The sequence below is a fragment of the Hipposideros armiger genome, unplaced genomic scaffold (assembly GCF_001890085.2).
Source record: "Hipposideros armiger isolate ML-2016 unplaced genomic scaffold, ASM189008v1 scaffold_73, whole genome shotgun sequence".
NCBI lineage: Eukaryota > Metazoa > Chordata > Mammalia > Chiroptera > Hipposideridae > Hipposideros > Hipposideros armiger.
In genome coordinates, this window is record NW_017731423.1 from 323,129 (window position 1) to 342,370 (window position 19,242).

The 19,242-nt window shown below is 33.9% G+C and overlaps 1 protein-coding gene across 1 annotated transcript; it reads right to left on the minus strand.

Annotated features, from left to right (window-relative positions):
* Window positions 1-1,194: 1,194 nt before the first annotated feature.
* On the minus strand, window positions 1,195-19,061 carry TEX15 (testis expressed 15, meiosis and synapsis associated). The gene is made up of 6 exons (XM_019642843.1): window positions 18,991-19,061; window positions 16,675-17,514; window positions 10,211-16,620; window positions 8,150-8,208; window positions 3,791-5,055; window positions 1,195-1,457 (listed from the first exon to the last, which is right to left on the minus strand). The coding sequence occupies exons 1-6, from the start codon at window positions 19,034-19,036 to the stop codon at window positions 1,417-1,419; spliced, it is 8,661 nt and encodes a 2,886-aa protein (XP_019498388.1). The 5' UTR covers window positions 19,037-19,061; the 3' UTR covers window positions 1,195-1,416.
* Window positions 19,062-19,242: the final 181 nt, after the last annotated feature.

Here is a 19,242-nt window from a genome sequence, read left to right on the forward strand (position 1 = left end):
CTGTGCTAGATAACATAATTTACTAACTTAAAAAATTTGAGAAAATACTGAACGTTAGCTATCTGTTTAGATTTAGCCAATGCAAAGCTCTTGTCACATTTCAGGGCCCACTTGAAAAAGGTCTATCCAGTTGTGAGAGATCTTTTTGACTGGGATCTTACAGAAAACAGGAATAGTTGTTGGTGGGCAGAAAGACTGCTAAAGACCATAGTTACACTCTGCTCCCCTATTCTACAATGATTATCACCAAGGCAGTTTTTACTTTTGTGTAATGTTAAAAAGGAAAAGAAAATCTGTGACCACAGCATTAAAAAACCTGTATAAGTGCTATATTGTTTAAATACATAAATTTCACTAAACTAATGGCATAAGCTAAAGACATCATTCCCTATTATTTACTACAAAATCATTAAAAACCATTTAAACTGTGAAATACAAATACAAAAGAAATATCGTGGAAAGGGCTCTTATGAAAAAAGGTACTAAATGTGCTTTAATTTCAATATAATAAACTAAAACTGCTTCAAACATAAAAATTGTAAAAATCTCTACTCAGGGACAAACACTGAAAATATGCAAAACTATTACAATGTATTTTACAAGTAAAAATTACAAAATAATAAAATTAAAGGAATTTGTCACATTAGACACAGTAAAATTATAAATTACATAGTATCAAGAATTCTAAAATTATTGTTCAACCAATCCAAGTTTAAAAAAAATCCTGCTTTAATCTAAATCAAGTGGCACAACACTACACCAAAATATCACCAACAAAATTCTTAAAAGATTTTACTACTATTGCTTCACCTTAATTATATTAAATGTTACATTTATTCTCATTATATTCGAATAACCTCAAAAAAATCTTTATATTGCTGGAATAGCTGTTATAGCAACATTTCCAAAAATAAATTTCAAAAAAAAAAAAAGAAATGGTAAAATGGAAAACAAAACAAAACAAAAAAACTACTGTTTAACATATCATTCAGTGTGCTAAAATTAGAAATGTTTTGCCATTGGGTCAAGTACTTATTTATGTAAGCTCAAAATGAATAAACTTGAAATAAAACTATTTTTGTCCTTGAAAATAAATAAATAAATAAATTTCAAAAAATACTGTTAATGTTTCTGATGGCTAAGTAGATACTGAGAATAGCCTAGTAAGAGTTCACTAAAATAACTGCATGGAAATAATTGCATGGAAATAATTTTGGTATTTTAGATGTTAGAAATTGATTTCCTTGCATTGCATGAAACGCTGTTGCATTTAAAAATTTTATAAAAGGCTATATGGTTTACATTTCCTACCACATTTACATATACGTATTTAAAATGTTAAGATAAAATAAAAGTAAAAAATACTTGGAAACACTTGTAAATCTCCTTTATTTTTCAGTAGACAGAAGACCATTTTCAAGGTTTTGGCTGAAAGGGTTCTTGATGTTGCCATGGAACTAGAAGAAAGAAAAGCACACAGATTTGAGATTAAGTTAATGATGCAAACCAATGGCATATAGCAGTACAGTCAAAAGACCTAAGATAGAGCCTACGAGATCGAAGTTCAAACTGCACATCTGCTCTTTACTAGCCATGATCTCAAGAAAGAGATTTAAGGTTCTCCAAGGAGAAGTTTCCTCATCTGTAAAAGAACTATAGAACCTACGTCTCTCTCAGGTATCTTGTGAGAATTAAATGGAATAAAGGATGGTACATGCCTGGTACACAAGGTTAACTTGGCCCCTTTCTTTAGTTCCATTTATGGTGTTGAACGTGAGCATCATGAACAAAACAGCAGTAAGTGGGTCATAGAGATTTTCACATCTTTAGAAGGATGTAGTTCCTGTAAGTATGCCAGGTGATCTCCCCGGATTATTTGCATTCACAGAAACTAAAAGATGTGCTTATATTGCTAACTAATTATTTTAGAGTTACTTTTGGATACTTTAATAAGTAGATCATTGTTTCTTTACCTTTTATTTTCACTTGATTAATATAACCATGAAGTAACAATTAAAATTTCTGAGAATCAAAGCTGGATTTGATTCCAGAGATATCTTTTTTAACATCAGAAACAGCTTAATTAAGACCACAAGAAAGCTCTAACTATGAGAACCTTTATGAAACAATTACACTCAAGATTTCCTATTCCAGAAATTAAAATGTCTACTTTAACTCATAGGTTTGTCACATCTATACAGCAGCAGCAATATATCAAATTAGCCAAAAAGTTGAAAAAGCAGTCATATACTCTTTCCAGTCCTGTTTAAATTCATTTGATGGGGCAGGGAGGGAAGGAAAAGATACACAGATAATTAAAACACCACACAATACTCACATGCCTTATCATGCACACAAAAAGTACTATGGAAATACAAGTGAAATTGTCACATGGGAGAACAGAAAAAAGTTTAATGTGGTTTGAATACAGAGATGCAAGTAGTGGGAGATGAGGCTGTATATGCAGGACTGCGAAGGGCCCTGCATTCCAGGCTAATTTGAGTTTTGTCCTGTAGGTAATAGGGTGCCAGTGGCAAGTGCAATGCAGAGGGGCTCCTGTGATCAGATTTTTTTTCTTGTTTGTGAAACTCCCTTAGGTCAGGGGTTGTTTCTTTTTCTTTAATACTTTTTAAAATTACAGTTGACATAGAATATTATGTTAGTTTCAGGTATACAATATAGTGATTAGACATTTATCAACCTTACAAAGTGATCATCATAATTCTAGTAACCATCTTTTACTACAGTTATTACAATATTATTGACTATGCTGCCTTGATCAGATTTCTTAATTAGAAATAGAACTATGTTAACAATTCAGACAAATGAATTAATTAATTCAATAAATTTTTTCTACTTATTAATTAGTAAAAGAACGGAGGATTGAGAAACAACTTTTGAATTTAAAATAAATTTTCTTACATTTCTCTGTTTAAAACTAAGAGATTAACTTTCTTTACAGTATATTTTACCTCTGATAGAATATTTGGGTGTTAGTGGTTAACTGTAGATTTTGCATAATTATTGTTTAAAAATTTTGCTTTAACTCTGGTAAACATATGTATTTCAATTTAGTTTTAAAATCTATATTCTAATTGTGATTTTTACAAATAGAATTTTGCTTAAGGTAAAAATTGTCAAGTTCCAGTGGCAAACTACCAAGTTGTTCTATCAACATATCTCAACTCCATTTTCACTTCTGACAAGGTGATATATTAAAATACAGAAAGAAAAAGGTTGTTTTGTCTGATTGAAGTTTCTTTTTCTACCCTGGTTTTTGGCTCTATTTATCAAAATAATGTATATTCCCAATAGGAAATCTTAGAAAATACAGAAAAACACATTCCACACACCCCAAATTTTATCACCTAGAAGCAGACAAATTAAAATGTTGGTGTACTTCATTTCAGCATTTCAATGCAATTCTTTGCTTACATGGGTAAATTTATAGGATATAGCTTTAAAAACTGTCATCAAAAACTTTTAAAAGCCCTTTAACGGTTGCATCATATTTCATGGTATGAATTAACTAGAATTTTCTCAATTACTCCCTAAAGTTGGGTTTTGTTGAAGGATGTATTAGTGATATTAACAATTCTTTTCTTTCACCTTTGACAGCTCGATTTTCACCTGACAACATAATTCAACTCTGCCTAATATTTAACTATTCTACAAATTTGCACAGAAAAGTGACTGCTATGTATCATCACTTGTAAATTCTACTTACATAAACATACAAAGATAAAAGCAAAAATTCAATGAAACAAGCGTTAAAACTTGTGAAACTCACCGTAAGTCCAAGGAACTTGTGGAAGCACACCTGAATCAGGAGGGTAAGGGTATGTAGCTTGTGGTAACGGTTGATAGGAAGCAAACTGTGAAAAAGTTGGCTGCTGAAAGTTGTAAGAAACAGGCATTTGAGATTGAAAATGCCCATTCTGTGGCATGAAGCTATATGCTTGTGGCTCCCCAGCAAAGTAACCAAAATATTGAGGGTAAGAACCATTAGAATATGTATTTTGGGCAGTGGTTGAAGCTGCAATTGACATCTGAGGAGGAGGTGGTTGTACTTCACACGATGTTATTCCCTGGTATGTGTGGGTAATGGAACAGCCATCGCTGTTGTTGTAATGATAAACACACCATGCATAGTAAGGGTATGAAGTTCCGAATGAGTGCTCAGAAGAATTATATATTGGGGCACATGAAGGCTGTGGAAGTTCATTCCAGTGTGTCGTAACATTCTGAGTTAGGACTTTTGCGTTTTCATTTTTTTGTTCATAAGAAGAGTATTCTCCTGTTTTATCAACATTCAGGGTTATGTTTTCAGAACCTTCAAGAGGTACAGTGCCGAGATTCAATGTATCTTTCATACATTTTTCTTTTGACTCAGTTTTTGCAGGCTGTGTTTCACTTATTTGCAGAACTGGAATTTCGTTCTGGATAAATATGGGTTCTGGAGAATTGGTGCATGTAGAATTTTTAATAGATGAATTTAATATTTCATTATCTTGACGGTCAAGGACAGTATCATTCATTTCTAAATTGGCATGGCTATCCCTCACAAAATGGAAAGTAGGCTTTGAGGACACTGATGCATGAGGCAGAAGAGAAGCATCAGTTCTTGGTTCTATGTCTGAGGGACAAGATTTCTCTGCAGGATCTGGGGAACTCTTAAGAAATTTCTGTGAAGGTGTTTCAAGGTCTTTTGAAAATGTGTCATCTACACTTTTTTGGTCACAAAATGCAAAAGAAGAACAATCTTTCTTATCACTTTTGGTTTCAGCAGCACTAAAATTCACATCTCTTTTCTTCATGCTATTTAAGTTTTCTTGTTGTCCAGTGAGATCTTCTGAAGTGTCAGATGAAATGTTAGGTAAATCTATTTTACCCTTCGACTTCAACATGCAGGTGTCTTTTAGGTTCTTTAAAGGTAATGATGAGCCAGGTAGTGGTCTTTGCATTTCAGCTTTTGGAGGTACATGGTTTCTTTTCAGATTGTCAGATGAACTTGGTTCTATTTCATTTTCACTTTGGAGATGAGATCTTGTGGTCCTATTAAGTGTAACACATACATACAAACAATTTTAAATATACAGTTGCAAAATTTTAATATAAATACATTATTTGAAATTTTTATTCAGGAGAAAAGATCTTAAGGATTTACATTTCCTCTTTCTATTGGGAGTATACAAGTAACATATCTCCCTAGCTTTACTACCTTGGTTTGAATCTAGGTAGTTTCCCTCCTAAAAGTGATATATACTCCACATTTCAATTATGTATTTTGGAATCATACAGTACTGCCAATATTGTAAAAAACTATTTTATGTTTTGGACATTTCCTGATAGAGGCTTTTAGAAATAGGAAAGGATCATTATTCAATTTTTGTTTTTAGTATAGTTTCTAATTCATATACCTCCAACCTACAGACAATCTTCTTTACTTGTAAATGGCTATCTGTAACTGGTGAAACTACAAGATATACCTCTTTCCCCATCAAAAAGATCGTTTTCTGTTATCACAAACTACTAAGTTATTTTTTCTGTTCAAGGTCACAGATGGGAAAGGCAGACCTCCAAAATTTCTTGCCATTTTAATACCCTTGCAGTCCTACCTAAATTTAGACAATCTCAAACAAGCTGAAGGAAGCATCCACTATGGGAATGTATAGATCAAACAGTTAATACAGGTCCCTAGGGTAATGATATCTTTCGGTGTCTCATCAAATTCTTTTTTTTTTTTTTAATTGGGGAATTGGGGAAGGGGAACAGCCAAGTTGTTGTCCTTCAATCTTAGTTGTGGAGGGCGCAGCTAGCTCAGCTCCAAGTCCAGTCACCATCTAGCTGCCTGTTGGCTGCTGCTCAGCTCAAGGTGCCATGTTCAATCTTAGTTGTGGGTGGGCATAGCCCACCGTCCTATGAGGGAGTGGAACCGGAAACCTTGTTGCTAAAAGCACACACTCTAACAACTGAGCCATCCGGCCACCCATTAGCAGCTCAGAGCAGCTCAGCTCAAGGTGCCATGTTCAATCTTAGTTGTGGGTGGGTGTAGCCACCATCCCATGTGGGAGTGGAACTGGCAACCTTGTTGTTAGGAGCATGTGCTCTCACCAGCTGAGCCATCCTGCCACGTGTTGGCAGCTCAGCAGCAGCTCAGCTTGGGCGCAGCTCACTGGCCCATGTGGAAATCGAACCAGTGACCCTGTTGCTCAGAGCTTGTGCTCTTTACCAACTGAGCCACTCGGTCGGCCCCTCAAATTCTTTTAATTATGTGTGGAAAAGAATATGTTAAAAAGAAAAAAGGAACCGCTCCTCCGGTTAAGAGAAATTAATCTTTGGCCTCAAATTTGTATACTCCACTTATGAAACTAAAAGCCCCGTATTTTACTTAATCCAGCTTCCTTAAAAGGCAGTTTAGGGCTGGCCAAGTGGCGCATTGGTTAAGAGCTGGCTTGGGACGCCAGAGGGCCCCGGTTCAGATCCCACATATGAGGGCCGGTGACACTGCCCTCTACAGCTAAGATGCTGAACAACAACTCAACCTGGAGCTGGGCTGCCATGAGTCACCGGCGACGGTGTAGGCTGCAGCCCCTGCTGCAGTGGTTTGCCATGGGCTACCATGAGTGGCCAGCAACCAGCGTGAGTGGCCAGCAGCCTCTGTGAGCAGCCGTCCAGAAGCCAGCGACTGATCTGCCTCGCCCAGGAAGAGCGCAATGATGGTGCCAATTTGGGCCAGTGAAGCAACGTCCTCCACAACTAGACTGAAGAACAAAAGGACAGCAACTTGTCTGTTCCCCTTCCCCCAATTCCCTAGTGCTGTTCCCATCCCCCAATTCCCCAGTAAAAATCTTAAAAAAAAAAAAAGGCAGTTTAATGACATCCTACATTGTCATCCAACCCCATGTAATATTCTGACAGAGTTTACAGAAAATACAATTTTGACTTTAGTACATTTTCAATGTTGTTTCAGTGATGTCTCAACCTTATAGATGGATGTTGCTTGTATGGTCTATCCTTTTATGTATTCTCTTAAGAGGATATTTTTCCATGAAGATAGCACCTTATATTAACCTTATATTATAATTCATTTTCCTGCTAAGTGAGACAAAGTTTGACTCTATGAGTAGCAAATACCACCTATACTTAGTTACCAAAACTAAGATGATTATAGAACTGGTTTATGTTATCCTTCTAACAGCCTATTCATCTTTATGCCACCACACAACTACTCAAAGAGTCATATGTACCAGGAAAAGGATTTTAGAAATGTAGTAAATAAAATGCTGTATTTGAAGAAGCAAAACCAAGTCAGACAGAAATGAGCATGCTTATGCTTTTTATTCTATGTTACTCATTCTCCTTCATAAAATGGAAGAAAAGAAAGCTTATCATAATTGAAAACGTTACAGGGCTGAATGAAACAAGAGATGGTCAGCAAGTGCAGTGGTGCCACTTCGTGTCAAAATGAGAAAAATATAATGTAGTGTGTTTTTAACAAAAGTAAATTCAGTTAAAAGAGCTAGCCTTTGTTTTGAAATCATATTTTTTCTATAGTATGTTGTTAAAACATTCTTTTATGAAACACTGGTATATTTATAATATGTGTGTTTGTCTATGACTAACTTTCCACTTAGTAATGTAAGTTGGCAATTTATATCTTTTTAACCAATTTTGAAATGATTGGTCTATAAAGTCCATAAGTTTAAAGGGCTCAATCTAATCACTTGCCCTATTCTTTCCTGTCCTTTTTAGTAAACCAGTCACCAAGCCCATCAATTCTTTAAGTAATGTCTGTTAAATACGAATTTTACTTTTTTATTATGTAAAACATTGCCCTTTTCTAATCCCTGGCTGACTTACCACTTCTAACTATATTTAGAATGTCCTTATCCTTTACATTATTGAAAAACACATTTCAAGGACACTACCCTTCAATACTTATACAATGAGGTTCAAACTCTTTAGCCTTACTGAAGACACTGCATAATCTGAGACAATGTTCTTCTCCTTCCTTAGCTTTCTCTTGTCTGCTAAGTTACATGTATGATTCAATAGGGGCATATAAATAAATGTTTTAGTCTTATTCCTTAATATACACTCATTTTTGTTTAGTTTTTCTTCAGATAGTGCTGATGGCAACTCCTACCTTGGATTCTTGAGCGTTGCTTTTTCTCTGCTGATTTTTGTGACATCTTTCATGTTAACCTATGTTTAAAAGATATAAAGCAAACCTACATTGGTGATGGTTCAAAATACAATATGAATACTTATTATTTTAATATCAGACATTTCCAATTGCTTGTTCTGATATCATCTAAAATGCACTAAAACTACATTCATTAATGATCCTCCCCTTCTGGAAATGGTGACTCTGCTAGACTTCCTGTATTATATAAATGTTTGAAAACACATTTTTAAAAAGAAATTTGCAAAATTCTCTTTATCCCCACATTTTATAACACTGCTCCCTCTTTTATACTTTTTTTGTAAACCAGTCACTAAGCCCTATTGTAAGTAATGTCTGTCAAATATAGATTTTTCTTTTTTATTCTGTAAAATAGCACCCTTTTCTAAGCCCTGGATGACTTACTCATTCTAACTGTACTCAGAATTTCTACTTTTAAATCACTGAAAAAAACACAATTCACAGGACACTATCCTTCAACATGTACAGAACAAAGTTCAAACTCCTTAGGCCTATATTTAAGATATTTTATAATCTGAAATAATATTTTCTCCAGCCATAGCTTACTCTTGTACACTAAGTTAAATTTTTGTTCCAGACTTAATTTTAAACTCCTTTCTTAAAAAAGGTCAGTAAGCATTGTGTCTTTGTGCATATTATTTTTGATAACTTAGATACCCTCTTCATTTTTACATTCATCTCATGTTTTTTCCTTTATGGCAAAGCTTTGGTTTATGTTCTTCCATAAAATCAACAAATAAACCTTCTCTAATTTTTTATTTTTTGCTTTTTTTCTCAATACTTACAATACCTTTAAAGTATTACCCTCATTTTAATTGATGTGAAGTACACAACTTGTATTCTTGTTGTATTTTGGAAGTATGTTTATAAACTTGTTTATTAAGCATTTTCCTATAAACATAGTGTAATAAATGATGATTAGCTTCCTAGTCCCTAGAACTAGTTTAATGAATGCAATTAGTGTAAGCTGAGAAAGAATCCTATAGTTTTTTTCTTTCTTTACTTCTAAACTGAGAAACTCTCAAAAAATTCGAAGAGAAGCCTCTGAGAGCAAATTGGGCAATTTGGGCAATTGTAGGTATGGGCTCTGGAGCTAGATTGCCTCGTTTTACACCTGGGCCTCTTCCTTTTACTAACTCTGTGACCTTGGGAAAGTTATTTAACCTTTCTATGTCTCATTTTCCAGACATTTAAGAATAAGATAAGAATAGTGCCTACGTCATAAGGCTTTTGAGAATAATAAGAGTTAATATTTGTATAATCATTAGAACAGCGCCAAATACACAACAAATGGTGTATAAAATTTGTTAAATAAAATGTGCTTATGTAGGATTTCTTGTATTGCCTTCATAATCGTCTATTAATGTTATCTGTCCTATTGCTTCCATGTCTTGGCTATTTTGAATAGCACTGTAGTAAACATAGGGGTGCATATATTTTTTCGAATTAGAGTTTTGGATAGCTATGTATGGTATTAGACTTGTAGTAGACTTGTTGGGGTTATCACTTTGTGAGGTGTGTAAATGTCTAATCATTATGTTGTTTTGTACAACTAAAACTAATAATAAAAAAATCTGTCCTATTTCTTCATGTGGGTAATAATGGTCAAGAACACAGGCTCCATTAGCCAGTTTTTAATATTCACTACATTAAATATAGCCTTGTTATACTACTCAAATACTTGGTCACTCAATTCATATTCATAATTTGGACTTTCCCTTAAGAACTCATTAAAATTCACATTTTCCCAAGAAATGTTCTCTAAGTTAATTTATTTAATTTGCAACTTTAAAAGACATTTCCAAGGTATTCCTCATATATAGAATCATTTATATTTTACAGATAAATTACTAAATCTAATACTTTAGTTAGTAAATTCATTTTGTAAGGCATTATTTAAAGCATTCTCAATTTTTAAAACTATGCAAACTGATTTGCTTAAAGACTAGACTTGTTCTCAAAAAGACTACTATATAGGTTTTATTTTAAAGCATTTGTTACCTTTTGTTTTTTACAACTGGAAATAGTAGTGTTTTTCTCTTGTTCCTGAGAGTCTTCACAGTTGTCTACAGCGATAGGTCGTTTTTTAGAAGAATCTGAAACAGTTTTCATTACGCTCTCTGAAATTGAGGCTACCTTCATATAAGTACTATATTTATTGATACTCTTCCTAGGTTTTACATTCACATTCACTTTTTCTTGTCTCTTCAGTTGGAAAGTCTTCTTTTCATTATGCAGCATTTGGCATAAAATAAAGGAAACGGTTAATTCAGCATTTTTAGCACATATTATCTTCATATGTTCAATGGTTTTCATGACTTTCATAATATGGGCTATTTTCCCTACATCTCTCCGAGGGGCAGTCTTTATATTTTTGAGCAGTGTAGAAAACTGATTGTAGTTGCATTCTAACTCCATCATAGTGTTTCCATAATTTATGGATGTTATACATGGCACAAAGCCAATATATGTGGATGCAGAATACTCAGACTTCTTTAGAAGTTTTTTTATTTCTGAAAGTTCCTCAAGTTCTCTTGAGAACAAATGAAGAGCATATGAGCAATTAACAGCTTCATTATATTTGTAAATATTATCCAGATCTTTCTTAACTTCAGATATAGCAGTCTCTATCACTTTCCAAAGGCAATCTGTTGGGTTATCTTTAAGAAATGAAAAAGAAGCCAGTTTTTCTTGGCATTGAACTACCTCAGGAAGAAGTGACAAATCAAACCAAAGCATACCTCGAAACCTCTGTTTGTCTAGTTTTTTTGCCATTGAGTTTTTAAGAAAGTGAACTGTTTCTGAGAGCATAGTGATTTCAATATAGGTTTCAATGGCTGCAGGTTTTAAAATTATAGCCTCATGGCTGTGGTTTTTCACCATGTCCAAAATGTTTTCTTCGGTGATGAAAATATTATCTCTGTTATCTTCTTGCAGCATGTGAAAGTATTTTTTTAAAATTTCTAAGTGATCAGTACATCTCAAAGTGAGTTCCTGTAATTTTTTAAAGTCTGCAAATTTAGCTTGATCCAATATCTCACTAATACAACAGAAATCTGGGTGTGAAAGCAAAGTAGTGTTAAAACTACAATTTTCTATGCTAATTGCTGCTTTGTTTATTAGATTATCTGACTTTCTGGTAACAATCATAGCATTGTCCTCAAGTCCAATGTTGGAAATCTGTTCATTGCTTAAATCTTTAGACAATGTATCATATATCTCCTGCAACTTAGAAAAAGAATATTGGTTCATTTTCAGTAGTGTTTTTTTGTTCTTCTGTCCTGAGTATTTTTTGCTGAAAGATTGCCTCTTCTCTTTCCAAACAAGACTTTTCGCAGCATCAAAAAAGATATGTTCCAGACCATAAAGAGATATGTTAATACCTACTGCCTCATTGCTTTTGATAAAATTCACTTTTGAGGCAATAATTTCAATGATGATCCACAAATGGTCTTGTTTTCCTGGATTGCAATAAACTTTAGGAGAGTTCCCATACATACTGAGCAGCTTTAAAGTACTTTTTCTTAAGGTTTCTAGGTCTTCTAAACTATCTCCAAAGTTAACTCCACAGGTAAATGGAACAGAAAGAGAAAAGTCAAAGCAATCAAAACATTGCTTCAGTATTGCCTCACACTCATTAATCTGTCGTTTGTATTTTAAGAATGCATAGTATGAATTTTTTTCCCTTTTGGTTTCTTCAAACAACTCAATAAGTTGATCATGATAGTTCTGCAACTCACAGAATGCATTATATTTTAGCCTTCCTTGAAAAGCAGGATAGAAATTGGATTGTTGTTGAAATCCACGTGGCCTTCCAAGCAGCTCACTGTATAACGTCTCATCATACCAAAGCAAGCTTCGGAAAGTTGGTTCACCTTCTAAGAGCCTTTTTTTGTTTTCAATGAATTGAATAGTTTCCATCATCATTTGGAGTTCTACCAAGGAGTCAACAGCACATGGTTTTAATTTCTGTTTGCAATTATTCCATAGGTTTTGTTCTACCAACAGTTCTCTTGAAATCAAGATTTGTTTAAGTGAACATTCTTGTTCTCTTTCAAAAGCTTCAACAAACAAAGGGAGAATATTTTGACATTCCATAGTTTCTTCCTGTAGACTCTGCAAAGATGATGCTTCATCTGCCCTCTTCAAAATTTGAGCTAGCCTAGCTATAAGAGCCAAATGATTAGCTGAGCAATGTTTTTCTTTTAATTGATTCATGTATGATGTAGGATTCTTCTTCAGAGTAGTGACTTTGGAGGTTTCAGGGTGAGCATGTAAAACAGGCATATGATTCATTCCTACAATGTCTAGTTTGGAATTATAGGCTATTTCTGAACGCAAGGTAGAGTCAGATTGAGAGTCATTACTAACTTTAATTTCCTGCTCTTTCTCTCTTTTGTTAAGCTGATTAGAAACTGGGTTACTCAAAGAGATTGCCTCAGTGTTTTTAATGCTTAGATGAGAATCAATCAAGTTATTTTTAATTGTTTTCTTACTTAAGGAGGATTTTCCTAAAATCTTATTCTTTTGATTTCTGTACTCAGTCTTAACAGCTGATCCTCCATTCATGCTCTTTTTGTGAATTGAACCTTTTACTTTTTCTTCTTGGTTAACTTTCCACATTTTTCTGTCTTTCTTTGCAATACATTTTTTTGAAGAGCTCTTTATAATATCTTTACAAAGCAGAGAACTATCACTGGAGGATAGTCTCTTTGTTATATTTGCCCCATAACTTTTACTTTCTTCAGTTACTGACATGAGATCCAACTCAGAATTCTCAATAACATTTATTTCATTCCTGTCTATATGAAAGCAATGACTTGTAGAGCACAATTCTGTCTTTAGAAGCTCCTTTCCAACGCATCCTTGCTGACAGTGTGGTACATTGGTGGCTGTTGCAGAAGCATCTATAGCTAAACTCTGTTTATCCAAATAAGATTTTGAAGATTCTCCCTCACTATCTGTCACTGGAACAGTTACCAATTGAGGGATACTGTTACACTTGTTGTTTGTTATCAGAGTTAGAGTTAATGGGTCCATAAGAACATTTCCTGTAACAGTGCTTGGTTTGGAACTCTCATTAGGAGCTATCCATTTTTCTAGAGGAAAATTTACTTCCAGGTTGTTTTTATAATCAGATAAAAGGTTATCTGGTTTGTAGATATCAACATCTAAAAAGTGCTTCACATTTGATTCTACAACTGAAATAACTTGGTCCATTTTCACCTCTGTGTGAGTTATACAAGTTGCATCATAATTTTTGTCTGTGCTAAAACTTAAATTGTTTTCATTTATGCAACTTAAAGATACTGAATTACTTTTATTTATTATTTCATTGGCTTCAGCACATTCTTCTGTTGCATCTTTATTAGGTACTGAATGGTTCTCAAGCTTTTCATATTTACTAATGTTAAATAAAGACTTTATGTCGATTTGATTTTCTTTTTTACTTAGTTTCTCATCTGAGTGGTGTGGGGAAAACAGACACCCAGTTTTTCCAGAAAAGGGCTGAAGTTCTGATGATCTTGGATTCCTCATACTGCTATCGTTATAAGTTGACTGAGTTGTACTTTGGGATGTGGAGCACAGGGTTAACTGTGATTCAAGATAATCTGGATCACAAAATTCTCTCACATGAATAGTGGTGTGATTTCTAGAAACACTGCTGGACACATTTTTTGTAGAAAAGCACTTTGTGACTCTCTCTCCACTTGTTTTATAAGACTTGTACTGTGATACATGAGTTAATGATTTATCAACTTCAAATGCCAAAGCTCTTTTCTCTCCTGGTTCATATTTTCGTTTTGATAAAAAATGCTTAGTGGAATATCTTCTCTCAGAAACAGAACTATAACCTTGAAGGTCACAAATTTCCCAGAAATTATCACATATTATTGCAAATGATTTTGGTAATGGGCCCTTAATTTTTTCTACCACTTTAGCTATAAGCTGCAAGGACGTGTGAACTCTTCCATGAGCTTTTTTAAAGTAAAGAACAGCTCTGTCAAGTTTTCTAAAAAGACGTTTGCTTCTGAATAAAGATGCTTCGCTATTTAGAATACCCAGGACATTCCTAATGTGTTTTTCTGACTGTGAAAATGTTTTAATTCGTCCTTCGGATAATAAAGAAAAACATTCCAATGAATCTTGATTGGTTAGCCTCCTCCTCGTCTCACAAATTTCATGATGTTCTGAATCATTATTTGATATGTCCTGGTCCCTAAAAGGTGTATGTAGCTTCCTTTTGCTATTTCTTGCTTCTGTGTCCTTTTTACTTTTAGTATCACTACAATCAGTTTTTGACTTTGTAAGGGAACAGCTTCTTCCATTACTTATCGTTGTGACATTAGAAGGCTTAGTAAGCAAAGGTCCACTGTTTTGTTGTTCAGAAGAAAGTGAGATTTCAGATTTACTCACTAGTCCTGATTCTTGCCTTACATTACACAATTCATCTTCACCTGGATAATTTGAATTTTCACCAGAGCACTGGGAATAAATGTCAAATCCCGAAACTTTTCCCTTCTCACTTATTTCTGATTTTGTGGCTTCAGTTATAGATTTGCAAAAATTATCTTTCAATGTAAGGGATTCAACAGTGGAACTGAATCTTGGCATACATGTATTATTAGTAATTGTAATTTGTAGATCTGGAAGTAAAATTGGGTTGGGGAACTCTGCTGGGTTTTTTTGTATAGAAAGAAAAAAACAATTACTTTCCTCAGAGTCATGCTGATCACTCTTCTCCCTTTTCGTGGTGCTTTTCAAAACTTCCTTCTCCCCATTATTGCTTCCTAATAGACCTTCCCATTCAATACGAGACTTCAGAGCCTCATATAAGGCCCCAAATTCTTCATCAAGTGTATTTCCAGGGCTATGCGTATCTTGTTGAAGTGGAAGAGCATCCCACTGTTCTGACCCTTCTTCAATCTCATTTTCTAATTTGAAACTTTGAAGATCTGAGTTGTCACTTTTTGACTGATGAAATGAGTCATGTAATTTATTTTTATCCATATCCATTTCACAATCAGAAACCGTACGTTTTACTAACATACCAAAATCTGAACTCTCAGAAGGATAAGTTTCTTGCAGCTGGTATCTTTGGTGATCTTCAAGATTTGTGCCTAATGTGGGTACCATGGTACCAGCTATCTGTGCTGCAGCATTGGAGAATACATGCACTGAAGAACCTGCAATTTCGGGAAAGCTGGAAGCCAATTGCTTCACACTCCTTCCAGTATTTTGAGTTTCTTTTTGTTTTATGGCAGTGATAGTATCTTTAGTTTCTAATAATATAGTTTCTGTTGATATATATTTTTTCCCCAAAATCAAATTAAATGTAGTAGCAAATTCATCAGAACTCCAAATTTCTACACTATTGTAATTTTTATTCTCCCTCCTTTCATCTATATTGATGAAATTTTTGTTTGTATAAAAACCCTGCTTCTCATCTCCACATATTTTCTCTATGCTGTTTTCTGTAGATGAAGCAATATCTTTATCATTAGCCTCATTTTGGTTTTCTTTATCATTATATCTTTGTTCTTTGAAATCAACATTCAGGTGTGCATCATTATTCAACAGTACATTACAAAACAGAGTATGATCTTGACCTTTATCATCAATTTGAAGCATTTCTTTGCAGTCTCTTTGAATGTTCTCTAATGACACTGGGTCATTTTCATTTTTCCTATGGATATATATATGTTCTCTAGCTATGTTGCAATTGGAATTGTCATGAGCTGTTTTAATGTCATGAAATGAAAAAACTGTATCAATTGGCAGTTCTTTGGTCTGGGGAATGTCTTCTGCACCCTGGAAAGCATCAGTTAAAATGCTAACACAATTTTGATTTGTTTTTTCCAATTTCAGTTCCATTAGGTTTTGAGAAATGGCACAACTTGTATGAATGTTATCTTCATACTCCAAAGAGTGTTGAGAATGCTTTTGTGAAAGGATCTCCACTCTTGGAGTAAGATCACTTTGTAATTCCAATGCTAGATACTCTGGCTTGTACTTATCCTTTGAGCTAGACACGGGAGATTTTGGTATGTCTAACTCTTGAATGATTAATATTTGATCACATTTTTTCCCCAAAGAATCTAGACTCTCATCCTGTTTGCATTCTTGGTGCAAAGAAATGTAACTATCTACTAGACTGATTTTTGTTTCATCAGTATGATAATTATCCATTTCTTTCCACAAATTTCGCTTTTTTCCATGTTTGAAATTGTCTTCTGGGCCAGTGAAATTTCTCTTCTTCCCAATATTTTGAATGTATTCATGTATGTCTTCTTTCCTTTGGAATGGAAAAACTGTAGACGTTTGGTAATCAGTCTGACATACAGTTTTTAAATTAGAAGACTGTGATTCCTGAGAAATGTGACTATTATGCCCTTTTGTACAAGTATTCACTGATTCATAAGAGTTATGTGGCTCGCTATTTTGTTCAATTAAAAGTGGGATGCTGCTTCTCTCTTGGGATCTCTGCACTTTTTCCTCACTGTGTTTTTGGTTCTCATCTTCTGAAGCTACATTTGACAAACACATTGAAAAGGCAAAATTGTCTTGGTCCTGACATTGTCCTTTTATAGTAATTTTATTGGGAGTTGTATAATCATAGTTCTTAGAGCCCATGTTGTGAGCTTGAGATTGTGAATTATCAAAAGAAATTTTGGAGCAAGAGGTATCCAAACAATTAGTAAGATCACCAGGCATGACTTCAGATGAGGAGGCAGAATTAGTTGGCATAGAAAGGTTTATTTCTGAATTAACAAAATCTAAACTCTTCTCAGATGGCAAAATCTCATTTAAACCTGTAATATTATTATGTTTTTTCATGCTTTCTTCTCTTCTCATCAGTCTTGGGTCTTTGATGAGTTTTGAAGTAGTAACTGTGCTTGAGCCAATATTGCTATGAAAGGGAAAAGCAGCATGACAACCACTTAAAACATCTTTAAGATATGTCAAATTTAACAAGAGGTCACCATTAACACTTTCTCTGGTATCACTGCGAATAAATGAAAGACCTGATTCATATGCATGTACTTGAGAAGTGTCTCTACATTCTGGTAAATTGTTCTCTGTCTGTCCATTGTATGTTTTAAGTATAGAACTGTTTCCATTTTTCACATTTCCACAGAAATGAGAAATAGTTGAGTTGGAAGGATTTATCTCCAAATTGCACAAACAATTTTCCTGAACAAATGGATCTACAGGTTTCCTGAAATGCTCAAAGATGACAGTAGCATCTTTTCCTTTTCCAAGTCTTTTGGCCACTGTACAGTTATTCAGAGAACATGTTCTTTCTGTGGAAATAATAAGAAAAACAGAAAGAAAAAGTATTTCTACAGACAACTCGATTAATACAAGTAAACTATGTCATGAGTGATTTTAACTGAAATTTCACCAAATTAACTAATGATGATTCAAGTATATTCTCAGCAGAAAAAGCAAGGAGAGGATGAGTAACAAACCAATAAAGTATAAATCACAAAGCATGAAACGCTGTCCTAGAGACCTTACTGAAGAAAATATTTACCATAAAACAATTTGGATTCTGTCAAATACTAAGAAATAGACAAATTAAATAGGAATAAAAAATGTTGCTCATAGACTAGGTATTTCTCATATTAATTTCCTATATTCAGATATTTAAAAATAGAATCTATATATTAATAGGCAAAACTGTTCCCCTCTATCTACTGTTATCTTGCTTTCTTTCCCTCTATGGTGGGAGAACAAAAAATAGAAAGAAAACGGGAATGAGGTAGAGAAGTAGAGGGGAGAAAAGAAAAAAAAGTTTCCACAAAATCCTTCCCAGGAGCTAAAGCAAACCACTATCCCTGCTGCATAATGAAATAAGTATTCCTGCAAATAATATATGTAAATAAAACCTGGCAAATAAAAGTAAATCATAATTGTCAAAAAGTAGAAACAACCCAAATGTCCATCAACTGATGGACAAACGTAGTGTACTCATATCTATACAATGGAATGCTATTCCGTTAAAAAGAATAAAGTACTGATACATGATACAACATTCAAAACCTTGAAAACACTGTTAAGTGAAAGTCATCAGTCATGAAAGGCCACATATTTGACTTCACTTATATGAAATGTCCAGAATAGGAAAATATATATAATAAACAGAAGGCAGATTAGTGACTGCTCAGGAGTGAGGGGAATGCGGGGAAATGGATATGGTAGCTTTTAAAGGGTACAGATTTTCTTTTACGGATGATAATGATAACGTATCATGCTCATTAGGCAGGCAGAAACAAACATTTTTTTAAAAGTGTATGTGTCGCAAGGATGTAGAATAATTATGTAACCTGATTCAACCACTTTTGAAAACTACCATTATATTTGAATCGTGTTACACATTCCTGATGTGTATATATATACTCTACAGAAAAACTGTTGCACATATGCACTACAACATTTCCATCAATGTTTAAAATAGCAATGTCTGGAATATGAATAAAACTGGAAAGTGTCCAATAGTCCCAGAGGAATAGTGTATCATCACAAAATGGAATACTGTGTGTGTACACATAATGAATGAAAATGAAGAAACACAGTTATACATCAGTATGAAAGAATCACACAAATATACTGAACAAAAGAAGTCACAAAAATATCTGCAATATAATTCTAGATATAAAAAATTGAAAATGGGTAAAGCACAGCTATTTTAGATTCATAGTGTATTACAAAATAATATCCAGAAGTTGTAAGACTAGCTCAAATGCTACTGAAGTAGATTACTGTATGTATCTTACCAGCCCTCTTAGGCAATCCTGTTGAGGGGACTTTCAAAGATGTCATATGGTGTCCATTATCTACTTTTTGACCAATAAATTTTACTGTTACTATTGCATATGGAAGACACTGCCTAGGTTTATCGACTGGCTTTAAAAAATTATTGTATTCATAGACGTATACCTGAAAGACAAAGAAGAAAAAGAACATTTCTATGGTGATTAATTTTAGCGGACTTGAATAAGCTCGTATTTTTAAAAACTAATACACCT